The 23,505-nt window shown below is 40.8% G+C and overlaps 1 protein-coding gene across 3 annotated transcripts in view; it reads right to left on the bottom strand.

Annotated features, from left to right (window-relative positions):
- atr (ATR serine/threonine kinase) overlaps positions 1-23,505 on the bottom strand; it is a 128,360-nt gene that overhangs the window by 39,570 nt on the left and 65,285 nt on the right. Inside the window, exons 30-39 of one of the 3 annotated variants that reach the window (XR_007193741.1) lie at positions 13,506-13,597; positions 13,323-13,414; positions 13,038-13,215; positions 12,676-12,888; positions 3,802-3,964; positions 3,544-3,723; positions 1,959-2,101; positions 1,731-1,828; positions 1,248-1,480; positions 942-1,134 (exon numbers count right to left, since the gene is read on the bottom strand). Coding sequence is in view for 2 of the 3 variants with exons in the window: in XM_048246206.1 (XP_048102163.1) it covers positions 1,000-1,134; positions 1,248-1,480; positions 1,731-1,828; positions 1,959-2,101; positions 3,544-3,723; positions 3,802-3,964; positions 12,676-12,888; positions 13,038-13,215; positions 13,323-13,414; positions 13,506-13,597 (1,527 nt within the window). In the remaining variant the exon portion in view is untranslated. The remainder of the gene's footprint in view (positions 1-941; positions 1,135-1,247; positions 1,481-1,730; positions 1,829-1,958; positions 2,102-3,543; positions 3,724-3,801; positions 3,965-12,675; positions 12,889-13,037; positions 13,216-13,322; positions 13,415-13,505; positions 13,598-23,505) is intronic. The other 2 variants (XM_048246206.1, XM_048246214.1) reach the window with 2 other exon arrangements.

Genomic DNA, 23,505 nt, shown 5'->3' with positions numbered 1-23,505 from the left:
ACATCCAAGATAAGTGATAAAGTGAGGTTTGACATAGCGTTGTCTGGTCATCCTAGCTCAACTCGTTTCACTAATGCCAATCCAGGATGAGTAGGAGTGATTATGTCAAGCCAGGTGTAAGTAAATCAGGATGTGTGCACGTTCTCGTTTCTGCTGCAAAGTGCCCACGGTTGGAATAAAAAAGACGCGGAAAATAGCGTCATTCACACAAAGTGAACAACCGCTTTTGACTAACAATGAAATAGTCCCCCTTTTTGGAATGGGGAATCATGGCTATTTCTGTAAAACAGCAGGAGTAGGCATGGTAGACCAACTGAATGCAAATTTATGTATGCACCCACGTGTGAGTGCTTCCTTGTCTCGGCACGCAACATCATTAAGAAAGCGCTTGCCACTGCAAAGATGCACATAGTATGATATACCTTAATATTATAGTTGAAAATACCTTCGAAAACTTGCCCCTCCACTTCCAATCAACTACAGTAGGCTATTCATCAAACATCTATCAATAAAATAAGCAAACAATGAGTACCTAGGCCTATGTTAATAATTATAAGGCTATCACAATTAAAATAATAACCATATGGTAGTAGACAGACAATCTGTTTTGTTTTGCGAGCAAATACATTTAGCAAATAGTATATAAATGGAATAAAGCTCCGTAAAAATTAGCACGGAGGTCTGATTTGAATGACAGCTAGCTGAGCCAATAAGACAACATAATTACCATTAGAATTAACTTAGCTTGGCTGTTAGCCTGGTCGGGACCAGGCTAGGTGCAGAGAATAAATCCCCATGGTAACTTATGTGCCATCTCTTTTGTGAAACCAAGTCAAGGCTAAATTCATCCAGGATAACAAAAAAAAATCCCAGCTTAATCGCTTATCTAGGTTTTGTGAAATACCCCTCAGCTTTGCTGATTGGCCCCCCCCAAAAGCTACCTGATAACAGTACAGCACATTGCTTTGCATGCACTGTAATTGGCACGACCCTCTTTACCGGCTTGTTGCTGAGCTCCAGAAGTTTGTCAGTCAATTTGGTGGCATCTGCTATGAATTTCTCCAGTGAGCTTTTAAGGTTGGCAGCCTTTCTTAGGATTTCTTTACACCTGTTCATTCTCGTGGGATATGATGACTGTGGACAAAACAAAAATGGAGGGTCTTACATTGAAAAACATAAAATGGAACACTAAAAGGCTATATCTTTCTTCAGGAGACCACAGGTTACTGGACGTCAATGTTTCTGACCTTGGACACAGCAGTCATCATCCACATGGCTTGTTGAGGGTAGGCCAGAAAGACTTTGGCCACAATTTCTTGTAGCACAGCAAACACATCATTGCTGGAGTGGCATATGCGTGAGATGAGCTGGGAGAAGGCTGTGAGGTACTGGTATGGAGAGAGGTTCTTGTTGTGTTCACTCATGGTAGCATTGATTTTATTTAACTCAGCACGCATCTGTATATGTTCTGGACGGCCACCTAACATGTAAAGAGAAAATAATTGCCACAATCTTTGAGGTTTCAAACTATAAAATCATACAATATAAGATACAGTTAAGAACAAAATTATTTCAAAACATCATTTACAACATTACTGATGAAAACAAGGACATTTCTAAGTGAGCCCAAACTTTTGAACTGTAGTGTACAGCGTTCCAACATGGCAGAGTTGAGTGCTCTGTGACGTAAGCTTGTGTCAAAGAATACACATGCATGACCAACAACTAACCTTTTTCAACTTCATAAACCTTGGCACCAAAATCTAGCCAAAGAGACAGCATTCGTGGCATGGCCTGATAGATATACTGGTTGCCAAATTGCAAGGCCCTGCAAAGTTTTCATACCCAGCTGGTTAATAAAGCATACATTTACAAAGAACAAATAGTAATAACACAAACAATTATACACTAGCACACAGAATATCCACATAAATAAATAAAAATGAAAATCCTCTTACTTTCCAAAGTACATGATGATGTAGTGAATCAGGTTTCCCTGTTTCTCCAGTTTGTTATCAGTCACCATTTGAGTCACTTTGTCGTAATATTTTGCCAAATAAAAGTTACCATCCTCCCATTCAGGCAACAAGTTTGTCACATCCTATTAAAATTAATCAGAGTAAAAAATAATGCAAACGCACTTTTTTCCATTAACTTTTCTTTTTTGTGTGTGAATTTTCAGAGATAGAATGTAAAACGTCAGTGCCACCTGATATCCTTCGAAGGCATCTGACCATTGAACCTATTGCATTTAAGGAGAATTCCGGTCATTTCTAATATAGAGCCCTGGGCTTGGTAAAAAAAAAAGAAGAAAAAAATAAAACGCTATGTACTGCACCACAGACGGCACGCAGAGGTTATCAAATAGGAACTTCACTGGTGTTAGGAAGAGGTGGCCTGGCAACAAGCTCATTGAGATGGGGTCTGGGAACTAGACATTCATTTTCTCGTATTTGAAACGTGGTTTACTAATGCCCAGAGACGTTTATTAGGCGCAACGAATGTCTATTAAATGTGTCTGTACGTAGCTCATAATGGCTTCGGTGTGTCGTCATAGTCTTGCTGCCCTCCCTCCGTTCTGTGATTGGTTCCTTCGTTGAGGTGAAAACGAAGTCCATAGAATCCAGGCTGCCTAGCAGCGTGAATAAAATCGCGCGCGTAAGGCAGCATGGGAAAACCCAGGCTAGGCTAGAGTGCTCCTACAGTTGTTAAAAAAACAGTAGTTCTATAAAGCCCAGCCCAAAACTCAGTGCTTGCAGACAGGATGTGGCCTATTCAATTAGATAGAATTGATATAATTGTCAATAAGAGAGACCAAGCCTCACAAAAGTTATCTATAGGCATTTGATATTCATAATGATATTCAAAAGCATTCACTCAACACAGCCAATCAAATTTGCCAGTGAAGCTGCCAAACAGGAAGTGAGCTCATATCACAGCAACGCTTGGAAATCCAAACTTGGTACAGGGACTTGGTACCTGATTGTGATGACACACTTTTTTTTTTTTTTTTTAACAGTGGCGGCATTTATCCTACTATGCTTCCGGACAATATTTTGCGTCTCCCCTAATTCTGAAGCAGTGGCACTGCTAAATGAAGAGGAAACACTGAGAAGAAAGTTAATGTTTTAAATAGGCTACATCAATACAATATGTGAAGTGAAACTGGACTGGCCATAATAACCTCTGACTAGTTTTAGGCTACTTATTGTTAAATTGCAATGTGAACGGCAGCCAGCAGGGGAGGATACGTCGGCAGGATTATTTAAAAAGCAACTGCAACTATTGTGCGTCTGCCCTGATTCTGATACCGTGGCGGTATTAATTAAACCGTGGCGGGCCGCCATGCTGAAATAAACGTAGAGGAAACACTGGTTTCCATGACCAAACTGCATAGATACATTTATTTATTCATACCGACAGTGCTCGGTGACCTCGAGTAACTAGGCTCTATATTAAAAATGGCCGGAGTTGTCCTTTAACCATAAAATATTTAGTTGATGAACAGCTGGCATACAAAATACATTAGTTTCATCTGTGTACCCGATATGTTTTCATGATTGCATTGCTCTCAAAGTTTGCTGTTTCTTCCATGAGTCTCGCCATCAACAACATAGCCTTGCCCTTGATCTGGACCAGCTTGTTGTCAGTAACCGGATGGTCATTGGGGAAGCACTGCTGCACTCCCTTCTGCAGGACCATGAGAGCCTCATGCACATCCCCCTGGTTAACACAAAAATCTTTCATCAGTCAAAACACCAATGCTGAATGTTTACATATATTGTTGCAGTTTAAACATACCTTGGACCATAACCACTTGGCCTTCTCAACAAACAGCTCGGACAGATGGGAGTTCTCTGCATTGAGCAGGGCATTGAAGGCTGTCTGGTGGAGGCCAGCTCTCCTTGCCACCCTTGAACTCTTCAGCCAGCACTCACCCACCTGCTCCTCACAGCTCGACCTGCTAAAATGAGGAAAAACGGTCTACACTGGCTTCTAATAAATCACAGAATTGACTAACAGCTTGCTTATTAAATCACTTTGTAGGACAGGAACAGACTACTCATTAAATGTGTTTCAGCAGTAGAAATGTAATGGTATGAAAATCTAACATGACGTTTATAGTGACCAAACTTTTCACGGTTATCAATATAATCGCTGTATTTTTCAAATGTGCTGAACATGTTTCTAAGCCTACCACCAATGATGGACAGAGCTGATAATTGGCCAGTCCTGCATGCACAATAGCAACAAAACTGAGTCAACAGAACAGCAGAGTCAACAGAGAGAAAAGGCATACACAAAATTAATAGAAGTCAGATGGGGTGGCGACTGAGGTAAAGTTATATTTATTAAAGTGAATTAAGTCAAATGATTTCAGAAGAAAGCGCTAGGTAAGTCTCTTTATACTGAAAACAATACCAACTACATTTTTTGATCTTGATATAAGATTCATAAGACTTGGTTAGATGTTATTAGATAAGCACTTTTTTGCAGTGCACTTATCCTACACATTTGGTAGATTCAACAGAGAACCATTCCTGCGAGAGTAGGACTGCGAAAATGCACTGCAGATCCACAAATCAAGCTAGTTTATTTGTGTTTTCAGTCATCATGAAATATGCATAGTAGTGATACCTGATTTCACACATAACAAGCCCACTTTACATGCTGCACCTGTGCGCCTACTTGGGAGGACTGGCAAACGTTAAATCCTTATTCAGCAACACACAATACATAAACAATGTTAAGTAGCTTTTAGTTGTTATGCTGCTGAACCCTGGTGCTAATTTCCACATGACATAAAGGGTGCTCCAACTGGAGCCATTTCAGATCTATATTCAAGACCCAACTGTTCTTAGGTACTTGCCACTAATTGATCTAAGATAAGATGCACTCTCTATCTAAAATATTTTACTACTGTTTACTACAAATTATTTAAATACAGAATCCCAAACCAGTTGGTTGTGAAAACCTATCGACGGCGAGTTATCGGAGCTAGGGAGAGATGTTTCTCTGCTCCATGGGATGTAATTATCGGCTGATACTGCTCCATTGGGATGTAATTATGGGGTGTGTTTCAACCGATACAGGGGGGGAATGCCTCTGCACTCAATTGGATAGACCTAACCAATCAGGCAAACGAAATAGCTTACCGTGAGATGTAGGAAGAACACACAAACCATCCTTCTTCTCCACAAATGCCTTAACATTGTTTTCTGGTCTTTTGTAAAAGTTATTGTGCCGTCAATATCTCCTACAACACTCATTAGCGAAATCTAAGAGATACGTAGTAGGGTAAGCAATTAGGAAAAAACTGATAGCCTAAGCCTATATCCCCTCTGTTTTTAAAAAAAAATCCGTTGAACACTGATGTGCTACAAACATGTTATATACAGCTGGGAAAGGCTGTCGCAAATCCCTCGAACAGGTGGTCAATCAGAGATTTCAAACGAACGAGGGAACAACATGTCACAATGCAACATGCCGTTTTCCCTTGATGAAATTGAAACCATGACTTTTCCCACATCTCAACTTTGGCCAAAGTTTTCAGAAATAATCGTTTTCAGTGATAAAACCTCATTGAAATAATATGCATTTTCCATATGGGGTCTTAGAAGCCATCCGTCTCCTAGCCACAGCGTTTTTGTTGCAAACATAATCAACCTAAGCGTGCTCAGATGATGTGACAGACGAGGCGCTGTTGCTCACCTGTCCATCATCGTAAAGCCCGATTTGATTGGTCCGCCCAGCTCTGGGGCAGCCGTGGCCTACTGGTTAGCGCTTCGGACTTGTAACCGGAGGGTTGCCGGTTCGAACCCCGACCAGTAGGCACGGCTGAACTGCTCCCCCAGCGCTGCTGTTGTTGCAGGCAGCTCACTGCGTCGGGATTAGTGTGTGCTTCACCTCACTGTGTGACGAGTGTGTTTTACTATTGGGATAAATGCAGAGACCAAATTTCCCTCACGGGATCAAAAGACTATATATACTTATACAATCTGAGCAAGCAATCAGCCGGTGACTGTTCATGTGAGCACTGTTGTTTAGACTTTAGCCATTGTTTGAGTCCTTTGTTAAACGCTTTACTGTTAATTTCTAATTTTAGCTCAGTGGGTAGAGAGTTCCAAAGTTTGGCCCCCTTTAGAGAGAGAGCAGACTGGCAGAAAGAAGTCTTGGGACGAGACAATCACAGTTGGGGGCTCGTGTGGTCGCTCTGTTAGAGCTCTGACGCCTGATGGCCACTGTAGAAAATAGTCTTGACACATGATTATTTAAACATTTAAAAAAAGAATCTTAGAGTACCAAAATTGATAAAATTTTCATAAAATAGCTTTTTCGAATATCATTATATTTTCGCGCAATTCCAATGTGTTTTACTTAATTGACGCCGCACCTACTTTCACAGATTGCACAGCAGGGTATTTCTCTGTCGGGGACACAAGGTGTCCCTAACATGAATGAAACTCCCTACTGCCCTATCTAGGCTACATATTGTGTACATAGTGTAAATTAACAATGATAAAGAAGTTGAGTGTAAATTATGCCAAGCAAAGCTGGCATACCACCACTATACAATGATGCATAGTCACCTGAGATCAAAGCACCTGGCTCTCCGTTTGGGACATCGAAAACTTATTAAAACTTTTTAATAGGGTAGACTACCGTCAGAGATGCTGACTTGCAAAGGCCTCGGGATAACACGTTATCTCCACGATCATCAGTCAATGCTTTTTAAGGATGGGCTACATTAAGAACATCAAGCATCTAAGGCACGAGTGTGTAACCTGCACGACAGGGTAATGGCCTATACTTGTGCAGGGCCAGTCTATAGTCTAATATCTAAGTTCAGTGGAGATTGGTGTAGGTTTTGTCTAGACCAGATTCTAGTACTCACCCCAAAGACAACACACACACTCGTGGATAAAGTTTATAATAAAAAGATATATTTTATTTCACAGGTCAAAGTCATTCAATTCAGTTTAAATTATTTCAATATCAATATTAAAAGAGATGTATTATGTTATATCTGTTTACTATTCTATTATGCTATTTTATATGTTCTATTCTAATATTCTATTTATTGTATTTATACATCCATGTAGTACTTTATATTTTTTGTTCTATTTAATATCTAAGTCTAATTGTATTTTCCTTTTTAAAATACTATTAATATATTAACCTAACCTTATACTATATTACCTAATATCTTGTCTTATATCTATTATCCAATATTATTATATACTATAAATTAAACCAAAATAAAACCCAACCCAAAACAAAATGTGAGTGCACTCAAGAAAATAATAAAGAAAAGAAAATAAATGAAAAGGGGAAATGGTTCAGTCCAACTTGTGCAAAGTGCAATGTCCAGATCCTACCACAATCACAAGGGTAAGGGGATGTGTAGCCTAACAGGCAGTTCAAAAAGAAGGGGCAAGTTGATGTAGATGGTGACGATGGTGAATCCAAATCCAGGACAATGAGGGAAATCCAGAAGGTATCCAAGAGTTCCAGGGCAAGGCAACGGGGTTTGTTCGGGGTACAACAAAAAACAGTCAGGATTCCAGTACCATACAAAATACAAGGGAAAAGTCTTCTTTCTTCTTTTCTTTTCAAAGGGTGATCATCAAAGCTTCGTGCGGGGAAAAGAGGATTTTTATATTGTTTTCCAATGTTCGTTTTTAAGTATCCAAGTGTCCGTAGTTCCAAGTATCTATTATGATTTCGAAGTCGTCCATTATTTTAAATCTTCTCAATCTTTCTCTCCGTCTCTCATCAGGCGTAGTGCTACTTCTTCTTCATTTACCGATTGACGGTTTTCTGTTGTTTTTTAACATTTGTCTCGTGTTGTTGTTTTTTAACATTTGTCTCGTGCACGCATCTAGGAGCTACCAGGGAATTATTGTGCATCATAATGGGAAGTGGCAATTCATTGGGTTACAAGTACATCTTTGAGGCCAAGCCTCATCAAGTAGCCCGTTTGTTTACAAAGAAAATTACATTTAATTAAACTGCTTGTATGCCAAAATAGTTTTAAACATTTTGAATATCAGTGCCGGGTGAATTAGGAAATGTTCTCAAAGTAGCCTTATGGCTGAACGCTGCTTGGGATCCCCCGTCAAGCAAATAACCATACAAATGTGCGGCCTGCTCACTCATTGTTTCAAACGGAGTAATTTCGGCTGTGGCCATTGTAGGCTACGTAAAAATAAACTTCCAAAACTAACGAAAAATATTAATCTTCTTTCAGTTAATTCAAAAGTTTCCAAAAAGTTAAAAATGGATGATGTGATGCACGTCATTGACATATTGGGCAAATATAGCCTAGATATTCGAATGTGTTTATTTTAGAGAGAAAATTTGAACGTCATTTTTGAGCAATTTTGACAGCCCTAGTCCACTGTAGGTTACGCCAATCGGCTATTACTGTAACACCTTCCAACTAGCCCCGGTGAGAATGCTTGTGAAATAGCACGATGAAATAGCACCTCCGTTATCTCAGAGGAGAACTACCGAGCATGGAGCAAAACCACAAACTGGGATGGTTCTCGAGGTAAAAGAGCATTACCTCAATGAAACCTGAATTCTCTCCCTCACAAAAAAAAAATCTAAATATTATTATGCCTATGATTGAAATTAAATCCATATTGAACACTGATGTTGAACACTTAGCCAACGCAAATGAAACATGTCACGTGTGTCAACTATGCTCCTGTTGATTGTGTGCGCAAACTGCGCGATGAAGAGGGATTCTGCACACTCGGACACTGTTGCAGTGAGTGCCACCGATACATTTACCACGACACCTGCAACGCTAAATGAGCATAAATCTCGACCAGTAGGGTTTTTAGACACTGTTGCATAAGAAATTCAGTAAAAGGTCTCAAGATAGATCTGGGAAGATAATGGAAAATACAAAAATGTTCACGTTTCTGGCCGCAGGATGACCCAAGCACCCAAGCTGAATGCATGAGCTCTTAATCTAAATTGCAGAAACCATAAATGAAGGGCCAAACTGACAAGTCGCATTTCCTATAGTCTATTTTCCAATATTGTCCAGTGCTAATGATAAACTCGAGCAACGTATAGTGCTTTGGATCATGTAGGCTACTTTAGGGAGAGATGGAATCGCCCTTTAGTGAGCGCAACACAGCACAGGTCTTAACCTGCTTTATCCAGATGGAGACATTTTTGGATGCAGTGACAAAAAGCCTATCATGGACCTTCCTGGGAAATGCGACAATTGTGGAGTCTGCATTTGTAGACTGTCGCTGCAAAACAGTAGGCTACATATCCAAACTCAAAAACAGTAGATTAGCAGTCAATTAAAGTGGACAGTCAGAGCAGCACAACATACTAAAAGCCATGCCGCCTGTCCTGTTCACTCTTAAACTTTCCATCACAGTTGGTGCATCTACCTAGCCACTTCGTAAATGTGTTAGAATTTGTTCTGTACTTTAAAGAACATTTTGCATTTTGGCACGCGCGGGTAGGCCCGAAACGTTAGGAAATAGATCAAAAATAGAATTTCGGTCCCTTCCATTAAAAAATCCAATCCAGATGTAAATTAGGTAAATAATGCAACCTTAACAAAACCGAACTCTGGGATTTATTTGAACGTTTATTTTTACATGGAAGTGTTTCAGTCGATTTGATGTCAGATATACATGATTCAAACGTCCCTACCAAGGCAGGCTACTTGCTGTAGGGTTTAATATTTTTCCCGAAAATTAGATGAATCAGATCCCGGAAGTTGTTTTTTTTTTTGCTTCCTAATCCCAAGTAATGTATCCATAGCCTATCATTCAACTATGTGTTTCCGAAAACCCAAACTGACTTTTCTTTATATTATTTTTAATCATTAGTAAAACAAAAGCAAACAGTTTATGTCTATGAACACAGTTTGTAATGATCAATTCTGAGCTGTGTGACATCTGCTGCAGCTCTAATTATGAAAAGCCAAGTGGATTGTATGTGACTTGTCTGTTCTGAAAACCTATAACCCTTATGAAAAACAATTGGCCTATTTTAAGGAGCTCCAAATAAACTAACGAAATCTGCTGAAGTAGCCTAAAGCATGTAGGCTAATGATTCCTAAAACATACCAAACGAAGTCCATTCTGTGGCTATTGAAATTTGGGTACTATCGTGTTAACTGTAACCCACCCTCTGAAGCCTTTCGTGACACATAGAAAATACTTTTTTAATGAACCTGACGTGTTCTTCATTCTCTGATTCTAAAAATGTCATTTTTGAGACAATAAAACTTAATACAAAGTGGTTTTGAGCCATTTTAAATCGCTGAGCTGCAGCGTCGCGCGTTCGTAGACTGCGTCACTGGGGAAATACAAATTAAAGTCACGTGTGAAGCCGGCCAATAGTAATGCCCACTGTACGTACAAAATAGTGAATCATGTGATGGGCCTACTGATATTGATGCGGATTGAAGAGGTTACAACTTGAAGGTTGTTGATATTTCAGTTCCAAAGAGAATCAAATTAAATTGATTCCTCTCCTCCCAAAGTAACACTGTAGGCTAGGTCCTACACCTCTCCTCCTAAAATAAATGGTAGGCTCTAACTGTTTTATAGCCTGACGAGCCAGACCCACATTAAAATGTAGGGTCTGGGCACTCACCGTTCGCAGTGCTCAGTCCAAGGGGCGGGATAATCAGTTGTCTTTCAAATTCCCTCTGCACGCAATAGGACAGTGGCAGCGCTATGAGTCCCATGCGTTTCCAATCAGCGGAGCTAGTTGGCTAGTTCAAACGTTTGCCAACTTAATAAAAGCTTAATTCGTGTCACACTGTTCGCCAGCAGCATCATCCATCTTATTTGTTTTCAAGTAGCAGGGAATCATTGGCCTGATTAAGTCTCGAATTCTGGAGCTCACAAGCCAACGGAGAGTTGCTAGACTAGCTAGGGGCGCGTCTAGATTTCTAGGCTAACTGTTTTATGCTACTGCGCCAGGATTGTGTTGGCTACAACACTAGTTTTACAAGCGCACACACTAAATGGAGAGCTAGGGTTAAAATGCAGACTGCGCCTTTAAATAGGTGACTTTTTATCTATCAGCACAATGCTACAGTAGGATATTTCCACTAAATATTCAGCTCAATATTATGTGCAAGACTAATGACTAGGCAACTTGCGGCGTAATATTTGTAAAGATGTGAAGCACAAAACCCGTCGTCATTGTCAGTGGCCTGTTATAGCCTACATAACAATGGTCTGTGTTATACAGAAATATAGCCTACCTCTGACCAACAGACACCCCAAAAAAAAAAACTCAGCGGATCTATACAAATTGCGTGGGTCTCATTTTCAGGTTGAAAAAAATCGGAATTCCATTTAAAAACGGAAAAATCACCCCCCCTGCTAAGTGCAAAATTGCACAGAGGGAGTTATGACAAAACCGTGACTGTTAACAAACTAGATCCTAATTGAAAGCTGTTAGCTTTCCTAAGCTATATAAGGTATAAGCTAGGCCTATTACACAACATAAATTGTCACTAGGCTATGCTGGCAACCCAAATAAAATCTCCTTCGGGAACCAATGGCTTACAGTATCAAGCGGACTTAAGCTACCACCTTGTGGCGAAAAGTTTTAATACATTTCACGCAGCTGCGTAAATCACGGAAAGCGCAAATGAAGTGGCCACTTCTAAATGGGACCCACTGCAATTTGTTAAAAAAGTAGGCTATTGCTGGTAACAAGGCAGGTTCGCTTATTGTCGTGTTACTGCCGTGCTTATTGTTTTTTTCTTCTTCTTCCAATTAGCCTACCATAGGCCTACTAAGTAAAAGAAAAATGATGAGAAAATGTTACTTGTTCAATTAATAAACAGTTTGTTTGATGACAAATCGCTGACAAGATGAAATTGGCCTCCCTTTCTGTCATTCTGACAATGTTTCGTTTTTTTTTGCCTCCGATTTTCAACTTTTGCTCCTTGATTGTCGAATGGCATTTTTGGCAGAAATTCACATCCCGACTCGTCCATGTAGCTCTTTAGTGGTGGCAGCCTTTGTCCTGAAGGCAGTAACTAAGGGCTGCACTAATGCTGAGGTGCTCTTGGAGGGGAAACTTTGAGCGAGTAGGCAACAAACCAGCAGACTTTACAAATTTCTTCTCCAGTCTCCATCTCCATCCTTCGGATAAGGTTACAGCTAGCCTTACAATATCTTATCAAGGTGTCCTGGCCTCAGAGAATCATACATACTAGCTCTGACCAAAATAAAAAATAAGTGCACAATATATTTAATATTTTTACATTTTTGCAAATGTTAATTTTCCCAGAACAAAATAGGCCTTTTCTGGTTGAATCCAGACTTTTGAGCAGGGGTGTACATTTAGGCTATAATGTAGATAACACACATGATAATAATAATAATAATAATAATAATAATAATAATAATAATAATACACATGTACTACTCACAAAAAGTCAGGGATATTTGGCTTCCGGGTGAAATTTCAGGATGAACCTAAAATCCACTATAACCTTTACAGGTGAACTTAATGTGACCTTTAAACTTTTGAATGCGCAGAAATGTCCAATAGTTCAATGTTTCAGTACTTTCTGTACTGAAACACTAAATTTGACCCGGAAGCCAGATATCCCTAACTTTTTGTGAGTAGTGTATATTATGGGAATTTTGAGATAAAATAACTTACTCCTGGTTGAGATTAAGCAGAGCCCGTCGGAGCGCAAGGATGGGCTCTTTTGCTCTGAAAGAGTTTTGAGTCATCAGCAGCCGAGCATCCCAGTTGTGCATGGCCATTTGATCTTCTGTGCCTCCTTTTTTCTGTGCCCCTTCTGAAGATGCTGCCTGCCACTGCTGTAGCAGATTTGTGAAGGAGTGTTCCAGTTCACACAGCATGTGCAGTCTGACAAAAAGCATGAGGGATTTACTTAAACGGACTACATTCTAAATCATGTTAATGATGCTTTGAAGATTAAGTTATTCATTATGGATATATCAAGTAGTGGCTGGGTAACGCACTACTGTATGTGTTGTGAATGATATCATCCATACCTAACAATGTATTCATATCCTCTCTGATAGGTCCCACACTCAAAACTGGCAGCTGACAATGGGACAACCTGGTCTTTCCTTGCTATTTTTAGTTTCTCATAAAACATATCTGAATTACGTTTCTTAGCAGCCACAAGCAGCTGTCCAAGTCTCACTGCCCATGTGTTGGACTTTTGATCTATTGAGTAAAACACAAACCACTTTAATTTATAGCAGAAATTCACAGAGTCATACTATAATTAACACTAGTAATCACTTCCTATCAATCTTTCTAAACTACCTTACCTGAGGCTAAATAATCTTCCACAACATCCCACTTGGAAAGCTTCCATGCAGCCTCAACTCGATATGTGTTCAAATCAGATTTCCACTGAGGCCTTTGGATAAAACATACATGATTATTGCAGGCTTGAAATGCTTGATCAAGTTTCATGGAAAATAGACATCAGAGATTGGTCCATGTATCACCTGCTTACAAGTATTCCATCAACTTGTGTGATAACAGCTGACAGCTGTCCAAGGCCCAATAATGAATTCATGACTCCATGGTAATGGCCAATCTAAAAAAAAAAAGTTTAATTTCAGAGTTACATGATACATACAACTGAAATAACTTAAAAGTTAAAATGGACTGATATTTATCAGACACTGATATTTAGCCGGAATCAAACCCGGGTCAACCGATTGTCAGTCGGTGGCGTTACCACTGCTCCACCATGCCCATGGAAGAAGCCATGATTTTTTTTTAAAGATATTTACTATTGTGAACTTGCTTACTACCTGTTTGGGGGAATAACTAGGGAGGCTAATGCTCCTCCAAGAAAAAATGGGTTTGCATTTCATGCTGTCCTTCCAAGAGGGTTATACCCCAGGCCATCTTTAAAAGCTTATAGCTTTTGAATACAACTAACCATCTCGAAACTTCTTCAACATATACCTTCACTCATGGACTATACTTCTGCAAAGTTTCAAGATGGTCATTCAAAATCACTTGAAAAAAATCAAAAACTCATTGCATTTATCCAGGTTTGTTTCAATGAATAGGAGATTGGACAAAAACCTGAAACGATGGTGCCAAGGCTGTTTGAACTGATATGGAATGACCCATTCAGGTAAGATTGCTTTAAAAACTATCATCATTAAAAACTGTTACTGCAATGAGGAATATTATTGTTTTCCCTGCAAGAACATTTTACATGATGAACACAATATAAAAGACTCAGGGTGTGAGCTTGTGAACATATTTTGCCAGAGATAACAGGAGTATGTGTGCACTGTAGCCAGAGCAAAGTCAGAAGCACAAAGTGAGCAGAGTCAGAAACATATAACTAAACTCCACAGTACAATAAAGACAGTAGAAGATAAGAAAGATAAGAAAACTAACAAAACTAAATACTAAATACACTATATAAATTAAATTAAGAAAGTCCAATGTGCTTGAGGGTGATCAAGCATAAGATGCTTGTAGTGACAGGGTCGGGACATGGAGAGGGTGGAGAGGCAGACAGACTTAGCAGAGAAGTCTATCTCTCCTCTTCCCTTTAGTGAGGCATTGAACAGTTCAATTGCCCTAGGAACAAAAGACTTCCTCAGCCTTTCAGTTGTGCATGGCAGCAAGCGAAGTCTCCAGCTGATCAAGCTCTTTTGCTTTTTGATAGTGCTGTAGAGTGGATGACATTCATTGTCCAAGATGTTGATCAGTTTGTTTAGGGTCCTTTTGTCAGATAATGAAGTGATGCACTCCAGTTCAGCTCCCACTACAGAGCCAGCCTTCCTTACCAGCCTGTCAAATTAAGCCCAGCATCCTTCTTCTTTGTGCTTCCTCCCCAGCATACCACTGCATAGAAGAGGGCGCTGGCCACAACAGACTGGTAGAACATCCTGAGGAGCTTGCTGCACACATTGAAGGACCACAGACTCCTCAGGAAGTAGAGCCTGCTCTGTCCTTTCTTGTAGAGTGCATCAGTGTTGGCATATTACTGTAGCATTTACAATCTCAATATTGTTGAGCATCTGATTGGAATACTTTTTCAAAGACTAATATGTATTGATAATGATCATTACGATAAAGATTTGCAAATTGTGAAATACTGTGGACATGCCTGAACAGACGGGATAATACATTGCATTTGGTACCATTTATAGTGTATCACATTACACATAACGTTAGTTGCATTGATTAAAAACTGTAACAATAATAGACTACATCGGGTGGCATAGCAGGCTATCTGTTCCCCTGACAAGAGTTTGCGATAAACAGAAATTGTCTACATTAATGTATGGAAAGAACCTAGCCTACACTTATCTCCCTCGCACATAGAGCTCAATGGATCATACCCAAAAAAGTTCAACGGATTGGCCTACCTTATCAGCGTTCTCGATTGTATCACTACAATCCAAAAATACTTTTAGACCGTTCTTTAGTCCTCCAGACGTGTGTTTTTTAAGCAAACGGGCTAATAAGATAAGTGTGTAGGCTACAATATAAACAATGCAAAACTCATGGCTGACGCTTCTTTTTGAGCCGTCACTGAGACACAGAAAGTTCTCAAGAACACTATAAGGTCTGTAAACATTTAACAATTTAACAACAAAATTCACATTCTTTCATGGGAACTAATATTTGTAGTTGCCTTAAAAAAGAAAATGAATATCCCATTGATGGTATGTAATATACTCAAGAATTTTTTTGGGGGGTGAGGAGGTCATCCAGCACCAAAAATGGAATGTACCTTATTTGAACAAATACACTTATCTGTTCAAAAGTTATGATAAATTTACTGATCAGTGTAAAAATGTGATTTAGAATGTTGTCAGAATGCAGAAAATACATACAAATGTGCAATAGAGCAACCATTTCACAAGGAGTACCACATCGGAAAACAATTGGCTCTTCAAGAACCACCATTAAGACCGGCACTAAAATACAGTAGCCAATTTAACTACATATTTTACATACTGTTTTGCCTTGTTTTTTTTTGTTTTTTTTTTCAAGAAAGACAAAAAAACTAACATAAATAGTTTGAATTTAACGTCAGTGATTGCATGGTTAACAATTTTTAATACATATATTTTGAAGTGATTATTTTGTCTTTATGAAAAAACATCTTGGAGTACCCCAAAAGAGTCCACGTACCACCAGTGGTACCCGTACCACAGTTTGAGAACCACAGCACTAGAGTGTTAGGACGTAACAACAGACAATAGTTTGAATTCATTTAACTTATATGAATAAACCAATTATTTGTATATGAATCATTCCAAAACTTGTACGTTATTGAATTCATATATTAATCATTCATGAATAGGCTACATATCAGTCAGTTAGGCAGATAGGCTGAAATGTGTTGGTCTCTGTTTATCTGTCTCATGATGGTCTGTGCAGTGGAATAACTTCATGAATGGCCATAATGAGACAGAAAGTGTTTATGTAATTACTATTTGAATATTTGTCATAAAAACAAATAAAAAAAACAAATTAAGACAAATTTACTCAACGCAAATTAAAGGGAAACTTGGCAGGATTTCCCCCTCTGCTGGAGAAATTGCGCATTATGCTATTTCAAACGGTTAGCATAAGTTTGGCAGAACTATGTGGATGTTACAAGGTAAGAAACACAATTTAAAACGAGTTTCTTGTTTCTCACTTCTCTTTCCGGGACAGTAGTCTCAATGTTTCAAGGTTGGTTTGCCGCCTGGGGACGCAAGGCGCAGCGGGGAAAGTCACCATTTTCACCGGAACAGGTCATTTAACCATCCAAATTATTTCTAAAGGGGTTTATTACGTTGAAATAGTTCCCCTTTAAGACAAATTTACTCAACTCACTGACAGACAAATTTGCTTGCATTTTGGACAAATTTGCTTACTACAGTGATGGCCAAAAGTATTGGCACCCATGCTAAAGTTGACTGAAAAGAGGAATATAAAATCATCTTTTAGAAATTGATCTTAATGCCTTAAGTGAAAAATGAGGAAATATCTAACCTTTAAGGACACCAATTTTCTTAGTGAATGAATAATGTATCATAAATAAATAAATAAATAAATTCCTTAAAATACAGGGGTCATAAGTATTCCCACCCCTATGTTAAATTCCCATAGAGACAGGCAGATTTTTATTTTTAAAGGCCAGTTATTTCATGGATCCAGAATACTGTGCATCCTGATAAAGTTACCTTGGCCTTTGGAATTAAAATAGCCCCACATCATCACATACCCTTCACCATACCTAGAGATTGGCATGGGTGTTATTTCAGTTAGCCTATTAGCTGGTTTGATTTGCATTGAGCTCAATGAGCATCAAACCAGCTAATAGGCTAACTGAAATAACACCCATTAACACCCACAGACAGTGACAGTAAAGCAAGCCTGTCTTTACAAAGACAATAGGCTTACAGAACAAGACCAGACATAAAACATAAAACAAACAGACTCAGCGCTCATGCAGACAAAGATAAAGACAAACAGAAAAACACTCAATAAGTCCGCAGGCAGGTGATGATGCTTCGCCAGCAGTTTAGTCCACAAGTCCCGTAGCCAGAGAAAAAGCTAGTTGACAGTTGGAGGAATAAAAAGAGAGATGGAATTGGTTTCAAAGCCAAACGCGACCTGAGCGAGTCGGTATGTCGCATTTGTTGTAAAACTGTAGCAACTAAACGCGAGGCATTCCAGCCTACGAATTTAACAAAAAGTATATCATGCATAATTAAAAAATAACTCAATTTAGGCTACTTGGCTACGCAAAAAGGTTTCCATTACAGCACAGTGAACGTTCAATGAATGAATGAAAGCGGCTGCCTTGTCTCGCAATAAACAGCGGGTGGAAATCCTGACACTCTTTCAACTACATGAAGAAAAACTATGCAGTTTTGGCAATTTCTTTACTGTTTTCTCGCTTTTTGCTGCAGGTTTCTCTGCAGAGCTCCTCCTACAGCTTCAGAGTATGTGATTTACGACAGTCTACCGTTTTCCTCTTTCCCTGTTCTTCCGACAACGGCTTACTCGCTTTCTGCTCCTTTTCACTGGCTCTGCCATGACTAATGTCTGAGAAACTTCATCGCTACCTTCTTCTAGCCAGTGGCTGGCATGCATGTGTGTAGTGCAGTGAAGCAATTTGTTACATTGTGAGGCTGCGACCTATGGCTGTGAGCCTTTCTGTCTCTGAGGCCGTCGACCCAAAGTTGCAAGGGTGCTTTTTTCCGCTCACAGGCGCTAGGGGGAAGCGAGACGGCCACCATTCAACCTGAAAAAAAGTCATATAACCATTCCTATGACTTCGAAGCTGTTCAGTTAAGCTAAAAAATCTGCATAGTTGCCCTTTAATAGTGAACCATCAAATACTGCCCAAATTCCAGTGCCCATCAGTCCCAACATTTAGCAACATAATCAAACAGTCCAAAAGTAAATTAAATCCCAAACCAAACCGAAATAGCCTATCGGTAGGCTTATGCTGCTCCAAACGAAACGCATGTCTCACAATAACAACACACGTAAGAAATAAAGGCCTACCTCGAATACAAGCCTGCCCCAAATAAAGGCCTCTAGTGCAGCCTAAGTAGGCTAAATAAAAGGCCTTGGCCATCATTTGAGGATTTACGCATTGTGTATGCATTGTGTTGTGTTGCCGTGTTTAGTTGCTACCGTTTTACAACAAATGCAACATTTATTCCAGTGAATTTTGTGTTTGTTAACAAAAAATGCACTTGAATAAAAACCAGAGACTGAGAGTTCATTTCATTTATTGTTTTGTTCAATAATTGTGGATATTTAAAATGTCCTCCAGTTCCAGTGTTAAATATTCTTTAGAAATAAGTGTATCAAAGGTGTATTGATATTTGAAAAGGTGTACCTGCATTATTATGCCATTGTGTTTATATTAGATGAAAATGGTCTCAGAACGACAATATTATTGTTTATCGCACTAATTTCTGGGACAATTTATTGTCCAGCAAAATGTATTATTGTGACAGGCCTATCTATGTTCATGTTTAGAAGCCCAGTTTGCAGTACACTTCCTTAAGCCAAATTTGTAGTTTAAAAATACAAGCCCGAGAGTCGAGAATCTGTGACCTTAAAATTGAAAATGAAATCGAATAGAGGATTTGGAGAATCCCCTAGTAGAATATACTTTTAACCTAAAGTGGTAGGGTCGCAAACAGGTTTATCCAGCTGGGGGTACAACAACAAAGAGATTGGAGGAGGATATAAAGTCAATGGGAAGATACAAAACATTTAATAAAGGGTTTCATTTTTTTTTTACCATCACTTTCTTTTTGTACACATATTTGTGAATGTGTGTGTGTGTTGTCTGTATGCTACTGAGACCTTGAATTTCTCCTGGGATCAATAAAGTATCTATCTATCTATCTATCTATCTATCTATCTATCTATCCATTTTGCATTTTGTTACTTTAGATGATGAAGGAAAAAACTGACAATGCATTAAATATTGTGTTGATGACCATACATTTATTTTGAACACCTTTTGTCATTTCAAAGTAAGGGCAACTTTTGCACTAATCCAGTGTTTCCCATACATTGACTTATTTGTGGCGGCCCACCACAATATCAAGATTGACCACCACACAATGATTTTCCAGGTTGTACTAAATTGTGCTTAAATTTGGTTAGTATCATAACGACGCTGTGCTAATTGGGGGCCAAGCAGCGAAGCTGCGAAGGCACCCATTGAGTTACTAGCTTTTCCTATTATTATTATCGGGGGCCAAGCAGCGAAGCTGCGAAGGCACCCAGTGAGTTACTAGCTTTTCCTATATTATTACAAATCTGCCATTGGAGTCTATGGCAGCCCATAGAACGCCTGGATACTCTCCAAGATGGCGGTGCGTGCACACGCAGCGACCTCACTCTGTCCCAACCAAACGGTGTTTCGTTTAAAAAGTGTTTGTCCGAAAGTTTTACGTGTTCGTCTCGTCTTACTACGTCGTACTACAAGTACAGCAGGCAGTTTCTACTAGACATCTGCAAAAGCAAGTTTTGCAGCGTTCTGAACTTTGCAACAGAGACGCTAAAGGAACTCTGACTACTCCGCCTGCAACAACACCGACTTCCTTCTGCTACTCCTCCCCGAAAGAAAGCGTCCGGGCGGTGTGCGAGGAAGCAGAAGAGGGGCAAGTGCGGAGGCGTCCGGGCCAGGCTAGCGGCCAACCCAACTCGCCCAGCCATACCATCCATTCTCCTGGCAAATGTACGATCACTGGACAACAAAATGGATTACATACGACTGCGGAGATAAACGAACCGAACAGTGAGTAACTGCTGTGTGCTCGTATTCACTGAGACTTGGTTAAATGACAACATTCCGGACTCTGCTGTACAACTGGAGCAGCTAGCATGCTATCGAGCAGACCGGGCCATTGTAAAGGGTGGGAAATCACGAGGAGGAGGAATCTGTGTTTACATCCGTGACGAATGGTGCCGGGACACTGTAGTAGTATGCAAACACTGCTCACCACTGGCGGAGTTTATGATCATAAAGTGCCGTCCTTTTTACCTGCCAAGGGAAATTACTGCGATTCTGCTAGTCGCAGTTTACATCCCGCCTACCAACAATAACAGCGATAGGAACACGGCTCTTAGTGAACTGTACCAGGCTATCAGTGAACAACAGACGGCACACCCAGACGGTTTCACCATCTTCGCTGGAGATTTTAACCATGCAGTCCTTAAAACTGTTTTTCCAAAGCTACACCAGCATGTTGATTTTCCAACAAGAGGAGACAACATCCTGGACCTGGTCTACACTACACACAAAGGAGCATACAAAGCCACCCCCCTCCCCCACATTGGACTTTCTGACCATATCACTGTTATGCTAATGCCCGCATACAGACAAAGAGTGAAAGCAAACAAACCGGTTCGCAAGCAGGTAAAAGTGTGGCCTGAGGGAGCCTCTGATGCTCTTCAAGACTGCTATGACACAACAGACTGGGAAATGTTTAAGCAGGCAGCCACTTACAACAATCAGACAGACATAGAGGAGTACACAGACACTGTAACCTCTTACATCACCAAGTGCATTGATGATGTGACCCACACAAAAGACATCATCACTCGGGCTAACTGGAAGACATGGCTGACAGGGGATGTCCTCAGGCTGCTGAGGGCCAGAGACAAAGCCTACAGAGCTAGGGATGAAGCTGGCATGAGAACAGCGAGAGCCAACCTGTCCCGTGGCATCAAGGAAGCAAAAAAGGAATACACTCACAAGATAACCACCCACTTCAAAGACAGCAGGAACGCACAAAGCCTATGGCAGGGCATTCAGGCCATCACGGACTACAAGCCCGCGCCACAGAGCTGTGAGAGCAACATCCCTCTGCTCAACAATCTGAACCGTTTCTTTGCTCGCTTTGAAGCACAAAACAGCACTTGCCCACAGAAGACCCCTCCCCACGAGGAGCCCCTGTGCCTCTCTGCCGACAGCGTGAAGAGGACACTTGCTGCTATCAACACCGTGGGCAGCAGGCCCAGACAACATCCCAGGTCGGGCGGTGAAGGACTGCGCTGAGGAGCTTAAGGATGTCTTCACAGACATCTTTAACACTTCCCTGAAGCAAGCCATCGTCCCCATCATGTTTCAAAGCTGCCACCATCATACCTGTGCCAAGAAAACTGCTCCATCCTGCTTCAATGACTACCGCCCGTGGCACTGACACCCATCATCATGAAGTGCTTTGAGCGGCTTGTCATGTCACACATCAAATCCATTCTCCCCCACCCTGGACCCCTTCCAGTTTGCATACCGAGCCAAACGGTCCACAGAGGATGCAATCTGCTCTGCCCTCCACCCAGCCCTCACCCACCTGGAAAAAGAGACTCATATGTGAGATTGCTGTTTATAGACTTCAGTTCTGCATTCAACACCATAATACCACAACAACTCATCTGCAAACTTGACAAACTGGGACTCAGTACCTACCTCTGCAACTGGCTACTGGACTTCCTCTGTCAGAGGCCTCAAGTAGTAATGCGTGTTGGCAACAATATCTCAAGCAGCATCACACTGAGCACGGGGGCCCCCCAAGGCTGCGTGCTCAGTCCGCTGCTCTTCACCCTGCTGACGCATGACTGCACTGCAACCTACAGCAACAACCACATAGTGAAATTTGCTGACGACACAACTCTGGTGGGTCTCATCACCAAGGGCTTACGAGACTCAATACAGGTTGGAGGTTGACCTTCTGACCACGTGGTGCAGGGACAACAACCTCCTGCTGAACGTCAGCAAGACCAAGGAGATTGTTGTTGACTTCCGTAGAGGTCACACCTAACACCTGCCACTGACCATTGACGGTGCTGTGGTGGAGAGAGTGAGCAGCACCAAATTCCTGGGGGTGCACATCAGTGAAGACCTCTCCTGGACCACCAACACTGCATCACTGGCGAAGAAAGCTCAGCGCCGCCTGTACTTCCTGCGGAAACTCAGGCAAGCAAGTGGTCCACCAGCCATCATGACCACATTCTACTGAGGCACCATTGAGAGCATCCTCTCCAGCTGTATCGCTGTGTGGGGCGGAAGCTGCACTGAATACAACAGGAAAGCCCTGCAGCATAGTGAACACAGCTGGAAGGATTATTGGTGCTTCTCTCCCCTCCCCTGAAGGACATTTACACCTCCCACCTCACCCCATAGCGACCAAAATTGTGAGTGATGCAAGTCACCCCGCTCACAATTTGTTTGATCTACTGCCCTCTGGGAAGAGGTACAGAAGCCTGCGCTCCCGCACCACCAGCTTCATACACCAGGCTGTTAGGATCCTGAACTCTCTCCCGCCTCTCCCCCCTCAGCTACATAACATCCTGGACTTTTAGACCCAAAATGGCTGCCTTGCACTACTCCACTTGCACTACTACTCCACTTGTACACTTGCACACTTGCAACTTGTTGTCCTGTTGTCCTGAACACTTCTGAACACACTTCTGCTGCTCTTACATAACTTGCACCACTATGCCACTTGCATACTTAGGTCAAACAAAACTACCTCAGCCATTTATTGGCCTGACTTTTGCACTATTATATTGACTGTCTACTGTATGCACAATTTCTACCAAATTTTGCTGCTCTTATTTCTTCATTGTATGTGCCTTCTTATTTTTACTTTTTATTTAATTGGTAAAATATGTCTCGTCTCCACCGTGGGATAGTAGGAAACGCAATTTCGATCTCTTTGTATGTCTTGACATGTGAAGAAATTGACAATAAAGCAGACTTTGACTTTGACTAAAAAGTACTGAAATTTGGCAGAAAGTTTCGGGACACTCCACTGACCACTCACGCTCATTTACGGACTTCTAAACAAATTTCATCCGATTTTCAAGGAACTTGGCGGAGATGATCTTCTGACCGAGCCGCACAAACGATATGTCAAATTTTTTTCATTTCAAGTTTATTTGCCCGTGACAGCCAATCACACATGGCTATGATGCCGCCTAACAGGAAGTGGG

The sequence above is a fragment of the Alosa alosa genome, chromosome 1 (assembly GCF_017589495.1).
Source record: "Alosa alosa isolate M-15738 ecotype Scorff River chromosome 1, AALO_Geno_1.1, whole genome shotgun sequence".
NCBI lineage: Eukaryota > Metazoa > Chordata > Actinopteri > Clupeiformes > Clupeidae > Alosa > Alosa alosa.
Note: the sequence above shows the minus strand (reverse complement) of the source record. Positions and strands in the feature narration are given on the sequence as shown.